We start from the raw sequence: 19190 nt of genomic DNA, 5'->3' as shown, positions 1-19190 counted from the left end.
TAAATATTTAATACAAATTCAAATATATTTAATGAATAATTATATTGATACAAATTATAATGAAATTGAAATTATAATTAAATTATATTGATACAAATTATAATGAAATTGACCGAAATGACCCTCCAGCTAAGAACCACTGAATCTGATATTTATATATATATATATATATATATATAAAATATCCAGAAAATCACATTGTAGGATTTTTACTTTGTTACTTTGGTCCCAGCTCTCTGCAGGTCATTCACTAGGTCCCCCGTGTGGTTCTGGGATTTTTGCTCACAGTTCTTGTGATCATTTTGACCCCACGGGGTGAGATTTTGCGTGGAGCCCCAGATCGAGGGAGATTATCAGTGGTCTTATATGTCTTCCATTTTCTAATAATTGCTCCCACAGTTGATTTCTTCACACCAAGCTGCTTACCTATTGCAGATTCAGTCTTCCCAGCCTGGTGCAGGTCTACAATTTTGTTTCTGGTGTCCTTTGACAGCTCTTTGGTCTTGGCCATGGTGGAGTTTGGAGTTGGACTGTTTGAGGTTGTGGACGGGTGTCTTTTATACTGATAACGAGTTCAAACAGATGCCATTAATACAGGTAACGAGTGGAGGACAGAGGAGCCTCTTAAAGAAGAAGTTACAGGTCTGTGAGAGCCAGAAATCTTGCTTGTTTGTAGGCGACCAAATACTTATTTTACCGAGGAATTTACCAATTAATTCTTTAAAAATCCTACAATGTGATTTTCTGGATTTTTTTTCTCATTTTGTCTCTCATAGTTGAGGTATACCTATGATGAAAATTACAGGCCTCTCTCATCTTTTTAAGTGGGAGAACTTGCACAATTGGTGGCTGACTAAATACTTTTTTGCCCCACTGTATATATATATATATATATATATATATGTATATATAAAAGTGTAAAGTATTTAACTTTTGTTGGCTTGGATTCTGATTAAATTATTATAAATTGTCTGTGATTTTCTAACATTTCACTATGCCCTGTTGCTCAACTCAATAGACGCAATCATGTTCAACATCAAGTCATTTCTCTTTTTTGTTGCCACAGTAGATGTGACTGAATGGACATGTCAAGGGTCTGTTTTGGAAAAAGGGAAACTGGTCCTTGGTAGGGGTGGAAAGTTCAACCAAATGCGTAATTTTGTGTAAATGATTAAATATTGCACAATATAACCTGCAATAATGATGATATTATTATGGTTACAAGAAGAAAAAAGTGTAATGTATAGTACCGTTCAAATGTTTGGCGCATTTGAATGATTTCTGAAGAATCATGTGACACTGAAGACTTGAGTAATGATGCTGAAAATTAAATATTGCATCACAGGAATAAGTACTATTCTAAAATATATTTAAATGGAAAACAGTTATTTGGAATTCTAATAATATTTCACAGTATTGCGGTTTTTACTGTGTTTTTGATCAAGTATAGCAGCCTTGGTGAGCAGAAGAGACTTTTTCAAAAAAACATTTAAAAGAAATCTTACAGACACCAAACTTTTGGATGGTAGTGTTTTCTGGGTTTATGTGCACTGAACTACCGCTATGACTTCTAGGCTTACAGAAAACTTTTTTTTTTTTTTGGAATCCAATTGTCCTTTTCTTGACTTTTGAGTGTGTTTATGGCTCCTGTAGCTTCCCACAGACATGATCTGAGCTCCCACGCTGTAGTTTATCCATTATTGCGCTCTTGAGTAAAGCTGTTTTAGACATTTGGTGTTTCTACACTTGCCTCCTTGGCTCCATATGCTTTAAAATTTGGACCAGCGCTCGTATGTGTTATTGTGCCGGTGCTAGGATTAAGTAAATATATGAGGTAATTAATGGACTGCTGAGACATGAGTATGCTGTTTAATATTACATAATACCTACAATGACACTTTTAAAAGTAATTAACCAAATTTTATTTTTAGTCATACTTTCTAAACCGAACAAGCCCCTAACGCTAAGTATTAAAGGAATAGTTCAACCAAAAATTTAAATTTGCTGAAAATTTACTCCAAGGGATAGGTTTGCTTCTTCATCAGAAAAGATTTGGAGAAATATAGCATTACAGCATTTGCTCAGCAAAGGATCCTCTGCAGTGAATGGGTGCCGTCAGAATGAGAGTCCAAACAGCTGATAAAAACATCACAATAATCCACAAGTAATCCACACCACTCCAGTCCATCACTTAATGTCTTGTGAAAAGCTACAGGTTTCTAAGGAAGAAACTGATCATTAAGGTGTTTTAAAATTGAAACCTTTGCTTCAAAATACAAGTCTGTGATCCATAATAATGCTTTCTCCAGTGGAAAAAGTCTGTCCCCAGTTGTCCTCTTACATTAAAATCCACCCACATATGTTACCCTGGACCACAAAACCAGTCATAAGGGTAAATTTTTTGAAATTTAGATTTATACATTATGATTAAATAAGCTTTCCATCGATGTATGGTTCGTTAGGATCGGACAATATTTGGCTGAGATACAACTATTTGAAAAACTGGAATCTGAGGGTGCAAAAAAATCTAAATATTGAGAAAATTGCCTTTAAAGTTGTCCAAATAAAGTTCTTAGCAATGCATATCACTAATCAGAAATTAAGTTTTGATATATTTACAGTAGGAAATTTACAAAATATCTTCATGGAACATGATCTTTACTTAATATCCTTATGATTTTTGGCATAAAAGAAAAATCAATCATTTTAACCCATACAATGTATTTTTGGCTATTGCTACAAATATACCCCAGCGACTTAAGACTGCTTTTGTGCTCCAGGGTCACATATTTGTTTAGAACTGTATTGGACTGTTTTTGCTTGTAAATGGTGCTCGATCTGTACATATTTCCCTTCTGATTCAGACATGATGACTTTTTCCAAAGACTGTAGAGATACAAAGACGGTTCCCTCCTATACTTATGAATGGGAGAAAGTGCAACGCGCAATATAGCGGGATAGTCCCGCCTTCTAAATGAAAGAGCCAATCGCTGATTGGTGAAGTCATTGCATCACTGCCAGCGGCCGTTAGAAGCTCTGGTCCCAGAAGTGCGTTGGCTGGTCTAGACTGAAGAATAAGCTTTTTAAATGCTATTTGAGCATAAGAAACAACATTCATAGGGCAGTTCATTTCAAATTTTGTTGCTGATTTGAAATATGTAATTTAATCGTGAGTTCAGCTAGCCATTTTTGAGGTTTCAGGATTCCCCCATTCATTTAGATAGGACTTGGTCTTGTTTGAGCTGCCTGGAGGCGTTGCAAATATAGCGGCCGAGTGAACAGACTTTCCATGAAAGGGACTTTGCTTTTTCACTGGAGAAACATTATCCATAGAGGACTCGTATTAAGTGTTGATATAATTTAAAATGCCTTGGTGATGGATTTTTGCTTCACAAGATGTTAACTGATGGACTGGAGTGGTGTGGATTACTTGTGGATTATTGTGATGTTTTTATCAGCTGTTTGGACTCTCATTCTGACGGCACCCATTCACTGCAGAGCATCCATTGCTGAGACACTGATGCAATGCTAAATTTCTCCAAATCTGTTTCAGTGAAGAAGAAACAAACTCATCTTGGATTGCCTGAGGATGAGTACATTTCAGGTGAACTATTCCTTCAAACCTCTTTTGTACTTTAGACACGATTCATTCCTTAAATTGTGCAGCTAGTTAAGGAGAGGTTTGTGATTGCGATTTCTACTTTTTAAAAGCTATAGCTCCTGAAGGGAAGTTACATTCTAAGTAATGACAGACTGTTATTTGTTTGTGGTTTTCTTCAAGCTTCCAGTGGTGCTGGTAAGACACAGCTGCTGCGTTCTTCAGTGCAACAGCTGACAGAAGACCCTTAAAGACTCATGCAAATGGTCAGGTTGAGGTTTGGGAAGGCAGGTGTTTGGCCTGCTAGGACAGCTCTGGCACAAGCGTTTGAAGACGGCACTTTCATTACAATATCCCTCTAAATACTTAGGGACACCCTGACTTCTGTTTCCTAAAGCTTGTATTACTCCTCACTCATGTTCCTTGCAGGTGGGCTGTCAATGTCAAAGTACAAACATGCATTTTCTTGAACAGCTGAAGTTGCATGTGATGACACAGTGGTATTCCTGCAGTCTCAAAAGGATATTACAAATTTCATTAGTAATTTTGGAGAAACACGATGGTAAATGTCAATACTGAGTCATTAAAAGGTCAAGTCATGAAAAGCAGGATTTCTGTTACTCCTTTTAAATAGTTCAGTATAATATATTGACTTTAACAATCATAATGTAAAGCTATGCTCAGACCATTTATTAAAAATGCAACAAAAATGGTTTGGTTTGTTGTGGTGACGATCATAAGTTCATTAACATACGGTATGACCACTCACATTTACATTATTATGAAAAAATATTAAAAATGCATAAATGTTGAGTGTATATATTATATAAATATCTCAAATTGTTTATAAAAAATTTTTTAAATTACATAAATATGACATTATTTTTATACAAAATGTATAGCTATATTATACATGTGATAAATTTTATATGTATTATATTATTAATATTATATATAATATCATTTTTAAATAATTTATATATACAATTATGCCTGTGTGTATATAATAAACTTTTATTTAAAAATATAAAATGAATACAAACTAAATAATATTAATTACTATTATGGTGATATAATTACTAATATGTAATATATTTAGCTATATATTTTTAAATAATTTATGAAACATTCTGTTTATTAGTGTTAAAGAATTGTATTACTAAACATTGCATCTTTCGATTAAATATGTATAAAAGTATACATAAATATACATATAGTTATATCATTTCTTATATGCATATAGCTATATAAATTATTTTATATATACATTGTATACATTACAGCAATATAACTAGTAGTATATAATATATTTAGGCTTTGTAATAAATACATAAATATATATATATATATATATATATATACACATGTATGTGTGTGTGAGTGTGTGTGTGTGTGTGTGTGTGTGTTTTTTTATAATTTATAAAGAATTCTGTTTATTAGTGTTGAAGAAAATTATTGCCTTTTTTGGTGAAAAACAGATGTGCAGTGATTCAGATGCTTAGATGAAAGGACATTAGTTCCCATGCCCACTGCCAGGACCACATTTTCCTAACGTTGTTGGTCCTGTAGCTCACGTTGTGCCGTGATAGGGCACACGGAGGTGGCATGAGGTGAGGTTGGTAAGGAAATAAGGATCTGATTGGTTTAAATTAAACAGCCCGCACTTAAATGCTTAACATCTGTATCTCCAAGTATTTGATTTTCGTAGTTTCTCATGCTTTTTCATGCAGACGTAAGTGCCAAATCCAAAATGATTTGATCCGGTTTACTCAAATAATCCAACAAACAAACAGCAAACATGAAGGATTTAAAACATTGCCATGGTTTGGGTCTCAATGCCCCCATGTGTTTGTAAATGCTGTAATTACTATCAGACCCACGTTCAGGGGGATCTTGAGAAAAAAAAACCTTGCTTTTCTTTCTCTTGTTCTTTTTGCTGTTAATTGTTTAGCACTTCTCATATGTTGGTGCTGAAGCGAGTCTTTTTGTCACACATGTGGAAGCTTTCCTGGCAGCACGTGGAAGATCACAGCTGTAAACTAGCTTGACACTGATGCTCTGCGTCCCAGAGCTGGGCTACACAAACTCCTATCCAACACATGTGGATGTGCTTAAACTGAGCCATCATCAAGTGAACCGTTCCCTTCAGGGTGACACTGCTGAGACTTAGAAACAATGTTGTATACGTGATGTGTTTTATAAGTTAGTTATGTTTTTATATATATATGTATGTGTGTGTGTGTGTGTGTATATGTGTATACATATATGTATATATGTATTTATGTGTGTGTGTGTGTGTGTGTGTGTGTGTATATATATATATACCGTATTGTCCCGAATATAAGACGACCCTGATTATAAGACGACCCCCTTTTCCAGATGTACCTTTTGGAAAAGGGCTTTTTGAAAACCAAATCTTTTTTTTTTCTCTCTCTCTCTGTAAAACAAATTTTTTTCTTAAATTATTTTCAAATTGCATATTTTTCCTATTTTAATTTTTGTTTTGAAAGTATGGTAAATACTGGTAAAATGTACCAACAATGACATTGAAAAATATACACTTTTTGATATACCATTGAAATAACAGGTAGCCCATCTGAATTATATAACATTTAGGCTATCCACCTCATAGTAGCCTACCAAAATTTTATTATCAGTAGAAGTTAAATCTTATTGTAGTCTTCAAATCTGGGTACTGTCTTATGTTTTAAAATCACTTACACAGGAAGTTTGTTCTCATCAGACTAACATGACAGTCACGACCATAGATATATATATATAAACACTAGATACCTCGTACGCGCTGTTGGCCAATGGAGGTCGACGTCCGCACACGGCGGCCATCTTGCCACAGGGTGCTCGCTCACTCGTAACATTGTGTTGTATGAAGCATGTACTTTTTAAATAACCATAACTTGCTCAATTATCTACCGATTTTCAAACGGTTTGATTTGTTATCAACGTCAGAGATGTAGTTATGACACTGCATACATATGAATAATTATAACAATCTGCAATTTCAACATGTTACAGCATTCAGAATTATAGCCACGTTAATAACGTTTGTAAGAAACCAAACCGTTTGTAAATCCGTCAAGATTTCAGCGAGATAAGAAGATTTATGTTCGTGCTGATCACTCATCTTACCTCGGATACCTCAGAACTTGCCAGAAAGCTTCCCTGTGGCAAGATGGCCGCCCTATGATGCCGGAAGTGACTCCGCCTTAAGAGATCTAGTGTTTATATATATATCTATGGTCACGACTCGTGCCGCTATAAGTGTTTTCACTCACGTTCTTTACAACACACATTACATTACATATTTCACGGCACACTCGTTTTATGCATTTTTGGCGCCACCTATTGTTGTGGGTGTATTATTGACATGTCAAAGTCTAGACCCTGAATATAAGACGACTGCGTTTTTTCAGATATATTTCAAAGAAAAAAACATCGTCTTATATTCGGGTCAATACGGTATATATATATATATATATATATATATATACAGTGCCCTCCATAAGTATTGGAACAGTGAAGACAAAATTGTTCTGTTGGCTGTGGAGTCAAGATCAAATATGATGAAAAGATGAATATGAGACAAAACTACAGAATGTCACATTTTATTATTAGCCGTTTCAACACATACATGTTTTACCAAATAAAAAGAACGGCACTTTTAAAGTTCATCCCACTCATTGATGTGAGCATAAGTATTGGGACAGTTGAACATAAGGCAGATATAAAAGATTAAAAGCTATTATTTAGTTGCAGATCCCTTGCGCACAATCACAGCAGTGAGTCTGTGACCCATAGGCATCACCAGACTCTTGGTCTTATCTTTTGAAATGCTTTTCTCAGTCTTTAATGCAGCCAGTTCCAATTGTTGCTTGTTTTGGGGAGTTTCTGCCTTTACTCTCCTCTTCAGCTGGAGAAATTCATGTTCAATCGGATTTAAATCTGGAGATTGACTTGGGCAATCTAAGACTTTCCATTTCTTTGCCCTTATAAATTCCTTGACTGAACCGGCAGGTGTTTTGGGTCATTGTCCTGATGCAATATGAAGCACTTCCCAATGAATCTGGTGGCATTTTCTTGAATATTGGTAGATGGTTTTGTACCCTTCCAAATTCATTCTACTACTGTCATCATACATTAAGTCATCAGTAAAGTTGAGAGGGCCTGTTCCAGAGGCAGCCATGCATGCCCATGCCATGACACCACCTCCAGCATGCTTTACAGATGAGGCTGTATGCTTGGGATCATTGCAGTTCCCTTTTTTTTCTCCACATTTTTGCTTTCCCATCACTTAGATAAAGGTTCATCTTTGTCTCATCTGTACAAAAACACAGTTCCAAAACTCTTCTGGCTCACCTTTGTGCTTTAATCTTGCTTAAACTCTAATCTTGCCTTTCTATTTTTGAAGCTGGTCAGAGGTTTGTATCTTGCTGTGTAGCATCTGTAATTCTGTGTCAAAGTCTCCTGAGGACAGTAGATTGTCAGAGCATCACCTCAGCTTTCTGGAAGTTGTTGGTGATTTTACAGACACGTCTTGTAGGGTTCATTTTCACAGCTTTTATGATTTGTCTGTCATCAGCTACTGTTGTTTTCTCAGCCGATCAGGTAGTTGTTGGTTGCTGGTGTCGCTGGTGGTTTCCAAACTCTTGATTTCTCCATGCCCTTTGTTTTTGCTAGAGCTCTAATTGACTTCCTCTTTTATTTCAGCATTCAAATTGCTTGCTTTTCTCTCATAGTCAGCTCCCTCATCTTCATCCTGGTTTGTGTGTGTCATCATCGAATGCAAGAGTAATCGATATAACTAAGTTAAGTCGTGACAAGTATGGTGAACAAATGCATACACACACACACCCAGAACAGTGGGCAGCCATTGCTCCAGCGCCCGGGGAGCAATTAGGGGTTCGGTGCCTTGCTCAAGGGCACCTTAGTCATGGTATTGAAGGTGGAGAGAGTGCTGTTCATTCACAATCCCCACCTTCAATTCCTGCCGGCGTGAGAATCGACCCGGCAACCTTCAGACTCCCTAACCATTAGGCCACGACTACCCCTAATACGACACATTCTTTTTTATGCTTTTAATATCTGAAGAATTAATGCAACAGGACACTGATCACTTAGAAAGACTTGTGAGGCAACTGTTCCAATACTTATATGCTCACATCAGATAGAGGGATGAAATGTGTTGAATCACCCAATAATTTATTTTATTTATTTAACCTTTATTTAACCAGAAAAGACGCTCTGAGATTAAAAATCTCTTTCGCAGGAGTGTCCTGGGCAAAATGGGCAGCAATACATCAGTTTCATCACAAAATATTACAACAAAATATAATAAAATGTGACATTCTGTAGTTTTGTCTCATATTCATCTTTTAATCATATTTGTAAATGTCTTGACTCCACAGCCAACAAAGCAATTGTGTCTTTACTGTTCCAATACTTTTGCACTGTATATTACATTGGCAAAAGATGACATAGACATAAAAGACATAAAATTATTAAATAGAATTTATATATGATTAATATATGAATATATATATATATATATATATATATATATATATATAATGCTATTGTGCATTAAATAGATATGCAATATTAAATTACTTGCTATGTCTTTCAGAAATCTGTTTTTTTCTTCTGTTTTTGCAAAGCTGTTTTTGCTCATAATAGTAGTTTAGCTGTGATGCACGTTTTCATAGTCACGTGACTTTTATGTGGTCAGACACTGAAGAAGTCCTAGGAAACGTTGGGAGGTCCGGCGCTCTGTGTGTGGTTTAGTGCATTTGTGGCACCTAGAAAACGACCGTTCCCACAGGGACAAACGGAGATCGGTTCCCAGCATCCTCACGGGGATATGATGGCATCTGCTCTGGGTTCTGCCGGCCACTTGACTGATTGCAGAGATGAAACTGTCTAATACTTTCCAGACCAGCCAGCCATGTACAGAAACAATGCTGGCTCTGTCGAGAGGTCATTCTTAGTCACTCTTTTGGGGGAACGTTTCGTTTCCTTAACTCCACTGGATTATGGTCGTGTTTGGTGTGTTCACCTCACGTCCGTCATCAAATCCATCCGTATTCCTCATTTAAAGAGGCTGTGTTCTGCTTTGCCTCTTCTTTTTTCAGCCTTTTCTCCCCCAAAGTCCCACTAGTCAATGTTTCAAAAACTGTCATAATTCACTTTTGCATGAGTCTTTTGCTGTACTCATCCTCAGGCCATCCAAGACCTAGATGCGTTTGTGTCTTTATCAGAACAGATTTGGAGAAATTCAGCATTACATGACTTGATCACCAATGTATCCTCTGTAGTGAATGGGTGCCGTCAGAATGAGAGTCCAAACAGCTGATAAGAACATCACAATAATCCACAAGTAATTCACACCAATCCAGTCCATCATTTAGCGTCTTGTGAAGAGAAAAGCTGTGATTTTGAGAAACAAATCCATTGTTAAGATGTATTTAACATCAAACCGTTTCTTCCAGCTAGCATACAAGTTTTCTATCCACAATGTTGCTTTTTCTAGTGAAAAATTTGTCTTGTCTGAATCAGGAGAGAAATCTGCACAGATGTTAATTCAGCGACTAGAGTGGTGTGGATTATTGTGATGTTTTTATCAGATGTTTGGACTCTCATTCTGACTTTCTCCAAATCTGTTCTGATGAAGAAACAAACTCATCTACACCTTGGGTGGCCTGAGGTGACTAAATTTTCAGTTTTGGGTGCAATTGGATGAAAGTATCTCTCTTGACTTCAGCTCTAATGTTTGGCTTGACTTCTCATGTATCATTGAGTTAGAGAAGTTCAAATGATGATTTTGTGTGACTCATGAACAACTGTTTGTTTTTTTTGAGCATAAAGCCACTAGTCTTCGTCATAAGAGTTTTAATAGCAATTTAACCTGTGTCTGTCTCTGTGGGATGAATGGGCTGCGTCCAGATTCACTACACAGACCTGTCTAAATAAGCACTCTGAGACATGGAAGTTCTGAGCTCATCATGTAAAGGGCTCAATGTTAGTGTTGCTCGTTGGTACGTCACATTGTGGCTGGAAAAGGTTCCATGTTAAATCTCTGGTTTAAGGATTTCTAAATGTGACAGTTGCATCAGAGATGGCTCTTTCGTTCTGTGTGGAATGAAAAACTGAAGAGGTATGGTATGGACCAAAATTAAAAGTCAATCATCATTTATTCACCTCATCGATCTCTTTTCCAAATCTATTTGACTTTTCTCTCTCTGTAGAACACAGAAAGAAGATGTGGCTGGCAAGTACTTTGGATAATTTATTTCCTGTAGCAATATGATATTAGTCTTTTTTTATTCCATTAAAGGGGTCATATGACGTTGCTAAAAAGAACATTATTTTGTGTATTTGGTGTAATGCAATGTGTTTATGCGGTTTAAGGTTCAAAAAACACATTATTTTCCACATACTGTACATTATTGTTGCTCCTCTATGCCCCGCCTCTCTGAAACGCGTCGATTTTTACAAAACTCATCGTTCTGAGAAGCGAGGCATGCTCTGATTGGCCAGCTATCCAGTGTGTTGTGATTAGCCGAATACCTCAAGCGTGAGATGGAAATGTTATGCCCCTTACCGTATTGTGATGCCGTGTCCCGGCATGACGAGACAAAAACAATAAAACCCATTACAAACGAGGCATTTGTTGCATCCAGTGGGGACATAATTACTGATTATAATGACTTATACTGTCTTTTTACGCATCGTGCCGCGTAAACATTTCCATGTCTGCATTTGTGATCGGAGAAACGACAAACAACAAGTGCTACTCTACACAGCTCAAAACTCGCATTTGAGTAGTCAGTGGCAAATTCTTTAAATATGAAAACATACTTACAGGCTGTGAGTCAGAAGTACCAGACTGTCCTTGCAAAGTTGGAATTGCCCCACTTTATAGAAACAGCCTTTGAGCAGCTGGCAGGCTACTCTCTCCCAGGTTCAGGAAACAGTCCTCCGTAAAATGCGCTGCACACACTCTAATATTTGCGTTGTACTGTTCTGGAACAGTGTTGTAAATATAACTTAACCAGTGATTTCTAGTTGTGTCCTCTTTGGAAGCTCAAACAAAGTACTTTCACTTTCACAACGAAACACAGCATCTCCAGGACATGGCGCCGGCGGCAGCAACAGTACTATAGCGAGAATAAAAATTACGCCCTCTTTCTTTGCGTATACATTTGGGCGGTGTTATGCAAATCTCCCCACATCGTGATGTAGACATGTGGGGGCGTGTTTGAATGAGCCGTTTTAGGAGGGCGTGGACAAGTCTTAACTTTTATAAAGAATATCTCATTGGGTTTTAGACTTTAGTCTTTGCAACTTTAGGGATCTTATCTATGCACAAACAGTTTGTAACATTTCAAAGAGAAAGGAAAACTTGAAATCGCATCATATGACCCCTTTAATTCTGTCATAAATTATCATTTTTATTTTTTTCATTTATGTATTAATTGATTTGTTTAATTATTTATTTATCATTTGTTTTTTTGATTATTAATCTTTTACGTTTTTTATTATTCCCAATTTTTATGTATACATATACCATGTTTTATCGGTTCTGAAATGTTTCTTGAGACTGAAATCAGGTCTGATTTCGGAGTGAATTTGTTTGTTGAGTTCGTTCTTTTCAATGACTGAATGATTCATTTGCATGATTCAATGATTCAAAACACCAAACTATTAATTTGAACTACTTCTATGTTGTATTCTAAAAGACTTAAAGCAGTATTGATAGATTTAAGTATAAAACAAACCAAAACATTAAAGGAGAGTTGTTGCTACAACATCAAGAATCATTTATCGGACAAAAGTGTTCAGTTAACAGACAGACTCGTAGGCTGACTGCAGGAACATCATTGTGTTCTCAGGTCTCTGTGAGGTCTGTTATCTTCTGTGCTCTTCAGTGCAGTCGTCCTTATCATTCACAGACTGGCACACACTACAGGCCGAGCGTCCGTCCCTTGTGTGTCCTGTCAGAGTTCATCTATTTGAGGATCAGAGACTCGTTGTCGCCCGTTGGCTCTCATCACAGCAGTTGGCTTGTCTTATCAGTACAAGAGTCCAGGCTAAATGTTAGTGTGTTTGTCCAGGTGCTAGACGGAGTTGGGCAGTGAAACCCTGAAGTGTGTATTCATTTTTTGCAAATAAAAAAGCATTATATTCATGAACTGCCCTCGTTTTACTTTAACCAGGTTCTGTCTGTGCTGGATTAGGACTGTGCTATGCACTTTTAAATTCAGCAATTGTCTTTTTGTGCTGAGAATGTGTAACCAGTCTATGTAAATTAGGCTTATTATGGCTAATTATTATAGATCTGTATTTATAATATTTCTTAATATATACACAATTATTTATTTATCTATTTATGTATTTTTAAAATATCATTTTTATTCATTTATTTTATTCATTGAGTCTATTATTTTATGTTTTTATTTTCTTAATTTCATAATTTTTGTTTGTATTATTGATTTATTTTATCTTTTATTATTTACTTCATGTATTTAGTATATAATTACATATACTTATATTATTAATTTTAATTTATGAATTTATAATAATGTGTATATATAAAATTTATCTATTTATATAATACATTATTTTTACAATACGTTAATTTCTATTTATACTTATTTTTGTTATAAATTACAAAAATAAAGGTGCATATATTATATATTGGTAATTATATCAGCATATTAGAAGTGTATGTGTATGTATGTATATATATATATATATATATATATATATATATATATATATATATATATATATATATATATATATATATATATATATATATATATATATATATATATATATATATATATATACAGTGGTACGGAAAGTATTCAGACCCCTTAAATTTTTCACTCTTTGTTATATTGCAGCCATTTGCTAAAATCATTTAAGTTCATTTTTCCCTCATTAATGTACACACAGCACCCCATATTGACAGAAAAACACAGAATTGTTGACATTTTGCAGATTTATTAAAAAGAAAAACTGAAATATCACATGGTCCTAAGTATTCAGACCCTTTGCTGTGACACTCATATATTTAACTCAGGTGATGTCCATTTCTTCTGATCATCCTTGAGATGGTTCTACACCTTCATTTGAGTCCAGCTGTGTTTGATTATACTGATTGGACTTGATTAGGAAAGCCACACACCTGTCTATATAAGACCTTACAGCTCACAGTGCATGTCAGAGCAAATGAGAATCATGAGGTCAAAGGAACTGCCTGAAGAGCTCAGAGACAGAATTGTGGCAAGGCACAGATCTGGCCAAGGTTACAAAAACATTTCTGCTGCACTTAAGGTTCCTAAGAGCACAGTGGCCTCCATAATCCTTAAATGGAAGACGTTTGGGACGAACAGAACCCTTCCTAGAGCTGGCCGTCCGCCAAACTGAGCTATCGGGGAGAAGAGCCTTGGTGAGAGAGGTAAAGAAGAACCCAAAGATCACTGTGGCTGAGCTCCAGAGATGCAGTCGGGAGATGGGAGAAAGTTGTAGAAAGTCAACCATCACTGCAGCCCTCCACCAGTCGGGGCTTTATGGCAGAGTGGCCCGACGGAAGCCTCTCCTCAGTGCAAGACACATGAAAGCCTGCATGGAGGACTCCAAGATGGTGAGAAATAAGATTCTCTGGTCTGATGAGACCAAGATAGAACTTTTTGGCCTTAATTCTAAGCGGTATGTGTGGAGAAAACCAGGCACTGCTCATCACCTGTCCAATACAGTCCCAACAGTGAAGCATGGTGGTGGCAGCATCATGCTGTGGGGGTGTTTTTCAGCTGCAGGGACAGGACGACTGGTTGCAATCGAGGGAAAGATGAATGCGGCCAAGTACAGGGATATCCTGGACGAAAACCTTCTCCAGAGTGCTCAGGACCTCAGACTGGGCCGAAGGTTTACCTTCCAACAAGACAATGACCCTAAGCACACAGCTAAAATAACGAAGGAGTGGCTTCACAACAACTCCGTGACTGTTCTTGAATGGCCCAGCCAGAGCCCTGACTTAAACCCAATCGAGCATCTCTGGAGAGACCTAAAAATGGCTGTCCACCAACGTTTACCATCCAACCTGACAGAACTGGAGAGGATCTGCAAGGAGGAATGGCAGAGGATCCCCAAATCCAGGTGTGAAAAACTTGTTGCATCTTTCCCAAAAAGACTCATGGCTGTATTAGATCAAAAGGGTGCTTCTACTAAATACTGAGCAAAGGGTCTGAATACTTAGGACCATGTGATATTTCAGTTTTTCTTTTTTAATAAATCTGCAAAAATGTCAACAATTCTGTGTTTTTCTGTCAATATGGGGTTTTATTTTGGATGCGATTAATCATTTGACAGCACTTATATATATATTATTTGTGTGTGTGTGCGCGTGTATTTTCTAGAGAATGTGCCAAAAGTAAAAAAAAATACATCAAATTCTGTGAATCAGTCAAACAGTTTCACACATCAGTCTGAATGATTCATTACCAAATTCCACTAAATCTAAACAATTTTACATATTTTTATTCAGTAATGATTGACAGAATTTTTTAATGGAAAAGTAATGGAAATTCTTCGGTCAAAAATAGTGAGAACGTCTTAATCTCAAAGGTGGAGTGATGTGATACAGCTCCAGTACATTACACCACATCCCTCCTCCACAACCGCAAACTCAGAAACCAACAAATAAATCTCACCGTCTGTGGGCGAAGTTCATTCTCAGCCAATGTCCCTTGTGTCTCCAGCCAGGATGCTAATGCTAATAGCTGATGGGCAGGTGTCTCCTTTCAGGTGCCAGGCTGCGCGAGGTCTTCTATTATTAATCTTGTTTTCTCTTTATTTGTCAGTTCAGGCTCGGCGTGGTGGATCTGCAGGCGGTGCCTGAGCCCACTGAAGTCATAAGGGAGCTCATTAGTCATGGCCTGGAGCAGAGTGCACGTCTACAGGCCAAAAACCAGCACCTGCTCGAGGAGAACCAGAAGCTGAGGAGAGAACAGGAACACATCACTAAAGAGTAGGTCCACACCAGATCAATACTTCCCAACTCCCACAGAACTGTAGAAACGGATGTTTGGAATAAATACAATAATTTGCAGAACAGAGCTGTTCACTAAAGACATCAATTTGTAAGCTAACCTGTAAGGCTAATTCAACATGGGTCCCTTCAAGAGCCTCTAATGGGTTTTTTAGAATAGCGGTTTATGATTTATGACTAAGTTAAGTTTTGTGGTTAGAATTACTCAGAGACTTTTTGTTCTAAAAGCATTACATTACTCAAAGTCATCCCTCAAATGTAAATTTTGAAACTGCTGTGTGCTTTAAAAATTTAATTTAAAATTAAAATCCTTAATACTGAAAAAATTTTTTTTATCCATTATACTTATTTCTTTAAAATATGCCTGTTCTTTTTTAAATTCTCTGTTGAAATTTGGCCAAAACTATACATATGTAACTAACTAATTAACTAACTATATATATATATATATATATATATATATATATATATATATATACATACATGCATACATACATGCATGCATACACACATCTCAAAAAATTTGAATATCGTGAAAATTTTCATTTTTTTTGGTAACTTATTTCAAAAAGTGAAACTTTCATATATTCTAGATTCATTACATGTAAAGTAAAACATTTCAAAAGTTTTTTTTGTTTTAATTTTGATGACTAGAGCTTACAGCTCATGAAAGTCAAAAATCCAGTATTTCAAAATATTAGAAAATTTCCTAAAATCAATCAAAAAAAGGATTTGCAAAACAGAAAAGGTGTGGCATGGAAGCGATCAGCCTGTGGCTCTGCTGAGGCACTATTGAGTCTTCAGCTCATCTGTATTGTTGGATCAACTGTTTCTCATCTTTCTCTTCAAAATATCCCATAGATTTCATATGGGGTTCAGGTCAGGCATGTTGGCTGGCCAATCAAGCACAGTAATATCATGGTCAGCAAAGCACTTGGAAGTGGTTTTGGCACTGTGGGCAGGTGCTAAAGTCCTGCTGGAAAAGGAAATCAGCATCTCCATAAAGCTTGTCTGCAGATGGAAGTGCTCCAAAATCTCCTGGTAAGACGGCTGCATTGACTTTGGACTTGATAAAACACAATGGACCAACACCAGCAGACGTCACGGCACCCAAATCATCACTGACTTCAGAAACTTCACACTGGACTTCAAGCAGCTTTCTGTGCCTCTCCAGTCTTCCTCCAGACTCCAGACCTTGATTTCCAAACAAAATGCAAAATTGACTTTTATCTGAAAAGAGGACTTTGGAGCACTGAGCAACAGTTCAGTTCTTTTTCTCTTTAGCACAGGTAAGACGGTTCTGACCGTTTCTGACTGTTTCAGAAGTGGCTTGGTAGCCCTTTTCCTGAAGACGTCTGAGCGTGGTGACTCTTGATGCACTGACTCCAGCTTCAGTTCTCTCCTTGTGAAGCTCTTCCAAGTGTTTGAATCAGCTTTGCTTGACTGTATTCTCAAGCTTGCGGTCATCCCTGTTGCTTGTGCACCTTTTCCTACACAATTCCTTCCTTCCAGTCAACTTTGCATTTAATATGCTTTGATACAGCACTCTGTAAACAGCCACACCTTTCAGTAATGACCCTCTGTGACTTACCCTCTTTGTGGAGGGTGTCAATGTTCGTCTTCTGGATCATTGCCAAGTCAGCAGTCTTCTCCATTATTGTGGTTTCAAAGAACAAGAGATACCCAGAATTTATACTGTAGGAATGGTCATTTAATGAAACTCAAATATAAATATTCTAATATTTTGAGATACTAGATTTTTGACTTTCATGAGCTGTAAGCTCTAATCATCAAAATGAAAACAAATAAAAACTTTTGAAATGTTTTACTTTACATGTAATGAATCTAGAATATATGAAAGTTTCACTTTTTGAAATGTTACAAAAAAATTTTTTTTCATGATATTCTAATTTTTGAGATGCACCTGTATATATATGTGTGTGTGTGTATTATGCAAACAACTACCACAGGTGTTCAGTTCAATACGCTCTTAAGATTTTCCACGTTAAGTAATTGAATGTTTATCCACTTATAAAACCACAAAACTTTTAAGTAATACAAACACTCTCATAAGTAAACATTTCCAGTCTTGTCAACCCGATCGGATGTCCAGGGAGACTGGGCCGCATGAGGTGTTTGGGTGGGTCTCATTGGTCTTCACCCTCTCCACAGGATGGAGAGGTACGTCCAGGGGAAGGAGACGTTGGAGAGAGACCTGTACAGCCGGTTTGTGCTGGTCCTAAACGAGAAGAAAGCCAAACTCAGAGCCCTGCAGAAAAGAGTCAAAGAGCTGGAGGAATCTATTGAAAAGAATCGATTGAGGTAAAGATGTGTGCGACATTTCATCATGATAAAACTTCACATGATCATAAGCATTTTTCAGTTCAACATTTCCCTTCTCCTGTTACGTAATCCCATGATGATGTTATATTCATGATTATCACTTCTACTTTTGTGTTGAGTGCATTTTCCTGTCTGCACTTCTTTTTTTGTGGGAAAACAAAACTTTAAAGGACAGCAACAAGCTCTGTGGCGTGATGGAAAACTTAAATTGTTTAGGTACAAACCCAAGAAAGTTCAGTCCACCAATGTTGTGCCCTTGATTAAGACACTTAAAGGAGTCTTATTACTGTGCCACTTATGACACCCGAAAGAGTTGCAAAAATAATGATCGATTTCAAACAGTCCAACAAATATAGCTGTGTATCTATATGTACATTATCATTTAAAAGTTGATGATCTGTAACATATTTTAATATTTTTTGAAAAAGTCTCTCCGAGGCAGCATTATTTGATCAAAAATTACAGTAAAAACATGTATTTTATGAAATATTATTACAATTCAAAATAACTGTTTTCTTTTGAATATATGTTAAAATGTAATTTATTCCTTTGATGCAAAGCTGAGTTTTCAGCAACATTACTCCAGTCTTCAGTGTCACATGATCCTTCAGAAATCATTCTAATATGCTTCTTACAGAGCCACTCCTTGGTTATCCTGGCTGTGTGCTTGGTCATTGTCATGTTGGAAGACCCAGCCTCGACCCATCTTCAATGCTCTAACTGAGGGAAGGAGGTTGTTCCCAAAATCTCGCAATACATGGCCCCGGTCATCCTCTCCTTAATACAGTGCAGTCGCCCTGTCCCATGTGCAGAAAAACACCCCAAAGCATGATGCTACCACCCCATGCTTCACAGTAGGGATGGTGTTCTTGGGATGGTACTCATCATTCTTCTTCCTCCAAACACGTTTAGTGGAATTATGACCAAAAGTTCTATTTTGGTCTCATCTGACCACATGACTTTCTCCCATGACTCCTCTGGATCATCCAAATGGTCATTGGCAAACTTAAGTCGGGCCTGGACATGTGCTGGTTTAAGCAGGGGAACCTTCCGTGCCATGCATGATTTCAAACCATGACGTCTTAGTGTATTACCAACAGTAACCTTGGAAGCGGTGGTCCCAGCTCTTTTCAGGTCATTGACCAGCTCCTCCCGTGTAGTTCTGGGCTGATTTCTCAC

At 36.9% G+C, this 19190-nt stretch overlaps 1 protein-coding gene across 1 annotated transcript in view; it reads left to right on the top strand.

Moving 5' to 3' along the window:
* xrcc4 (X-ray repair complementing defective repair in Chinese hamster cells 4) overlaps nucleotides 1–19190 on the top strand; it is a 45012-nt gene that overhangs the window by 8228 nt on the left and 17594 nt on the right. The window contains exons 4-6 of the mRNA XM_058788494.1: nucleotides 15481–15647; nucleotides 17841–17990; nucleotides 18241–18243. Coding sequence (XP_058644477.1) covers nucleotides 15481–15647; nucleotides 17841–17990; nucleotides 18241–18243 — 320 coding nt within the window. The remainder of the gene's footprint in view (nucleotides 1–15480; nucleotides 15648–17840; nucleotides 17991–18240; nucleotides 18244–19190) is intronic.

Source organism: Onychostoma macrolepis, chromosome 10 (genome assembly GCF_012432095.1).
Source record: "Onychostoma macrolepis isolate SWU-2019 chromosome 10, ASM1243209v1, whole genome shotgun sequence".
NCBI lineage: Eukaryota > Metazoa > Chordata > Actinopteri > Cypriniformes > Cyprinidae > Onychostoma > Onychostoma macrolepis.
Note: the sequence above shows the minus strand (reverse complement) of the source record. Positions and strands in the feature narration are given on the sequence as shown.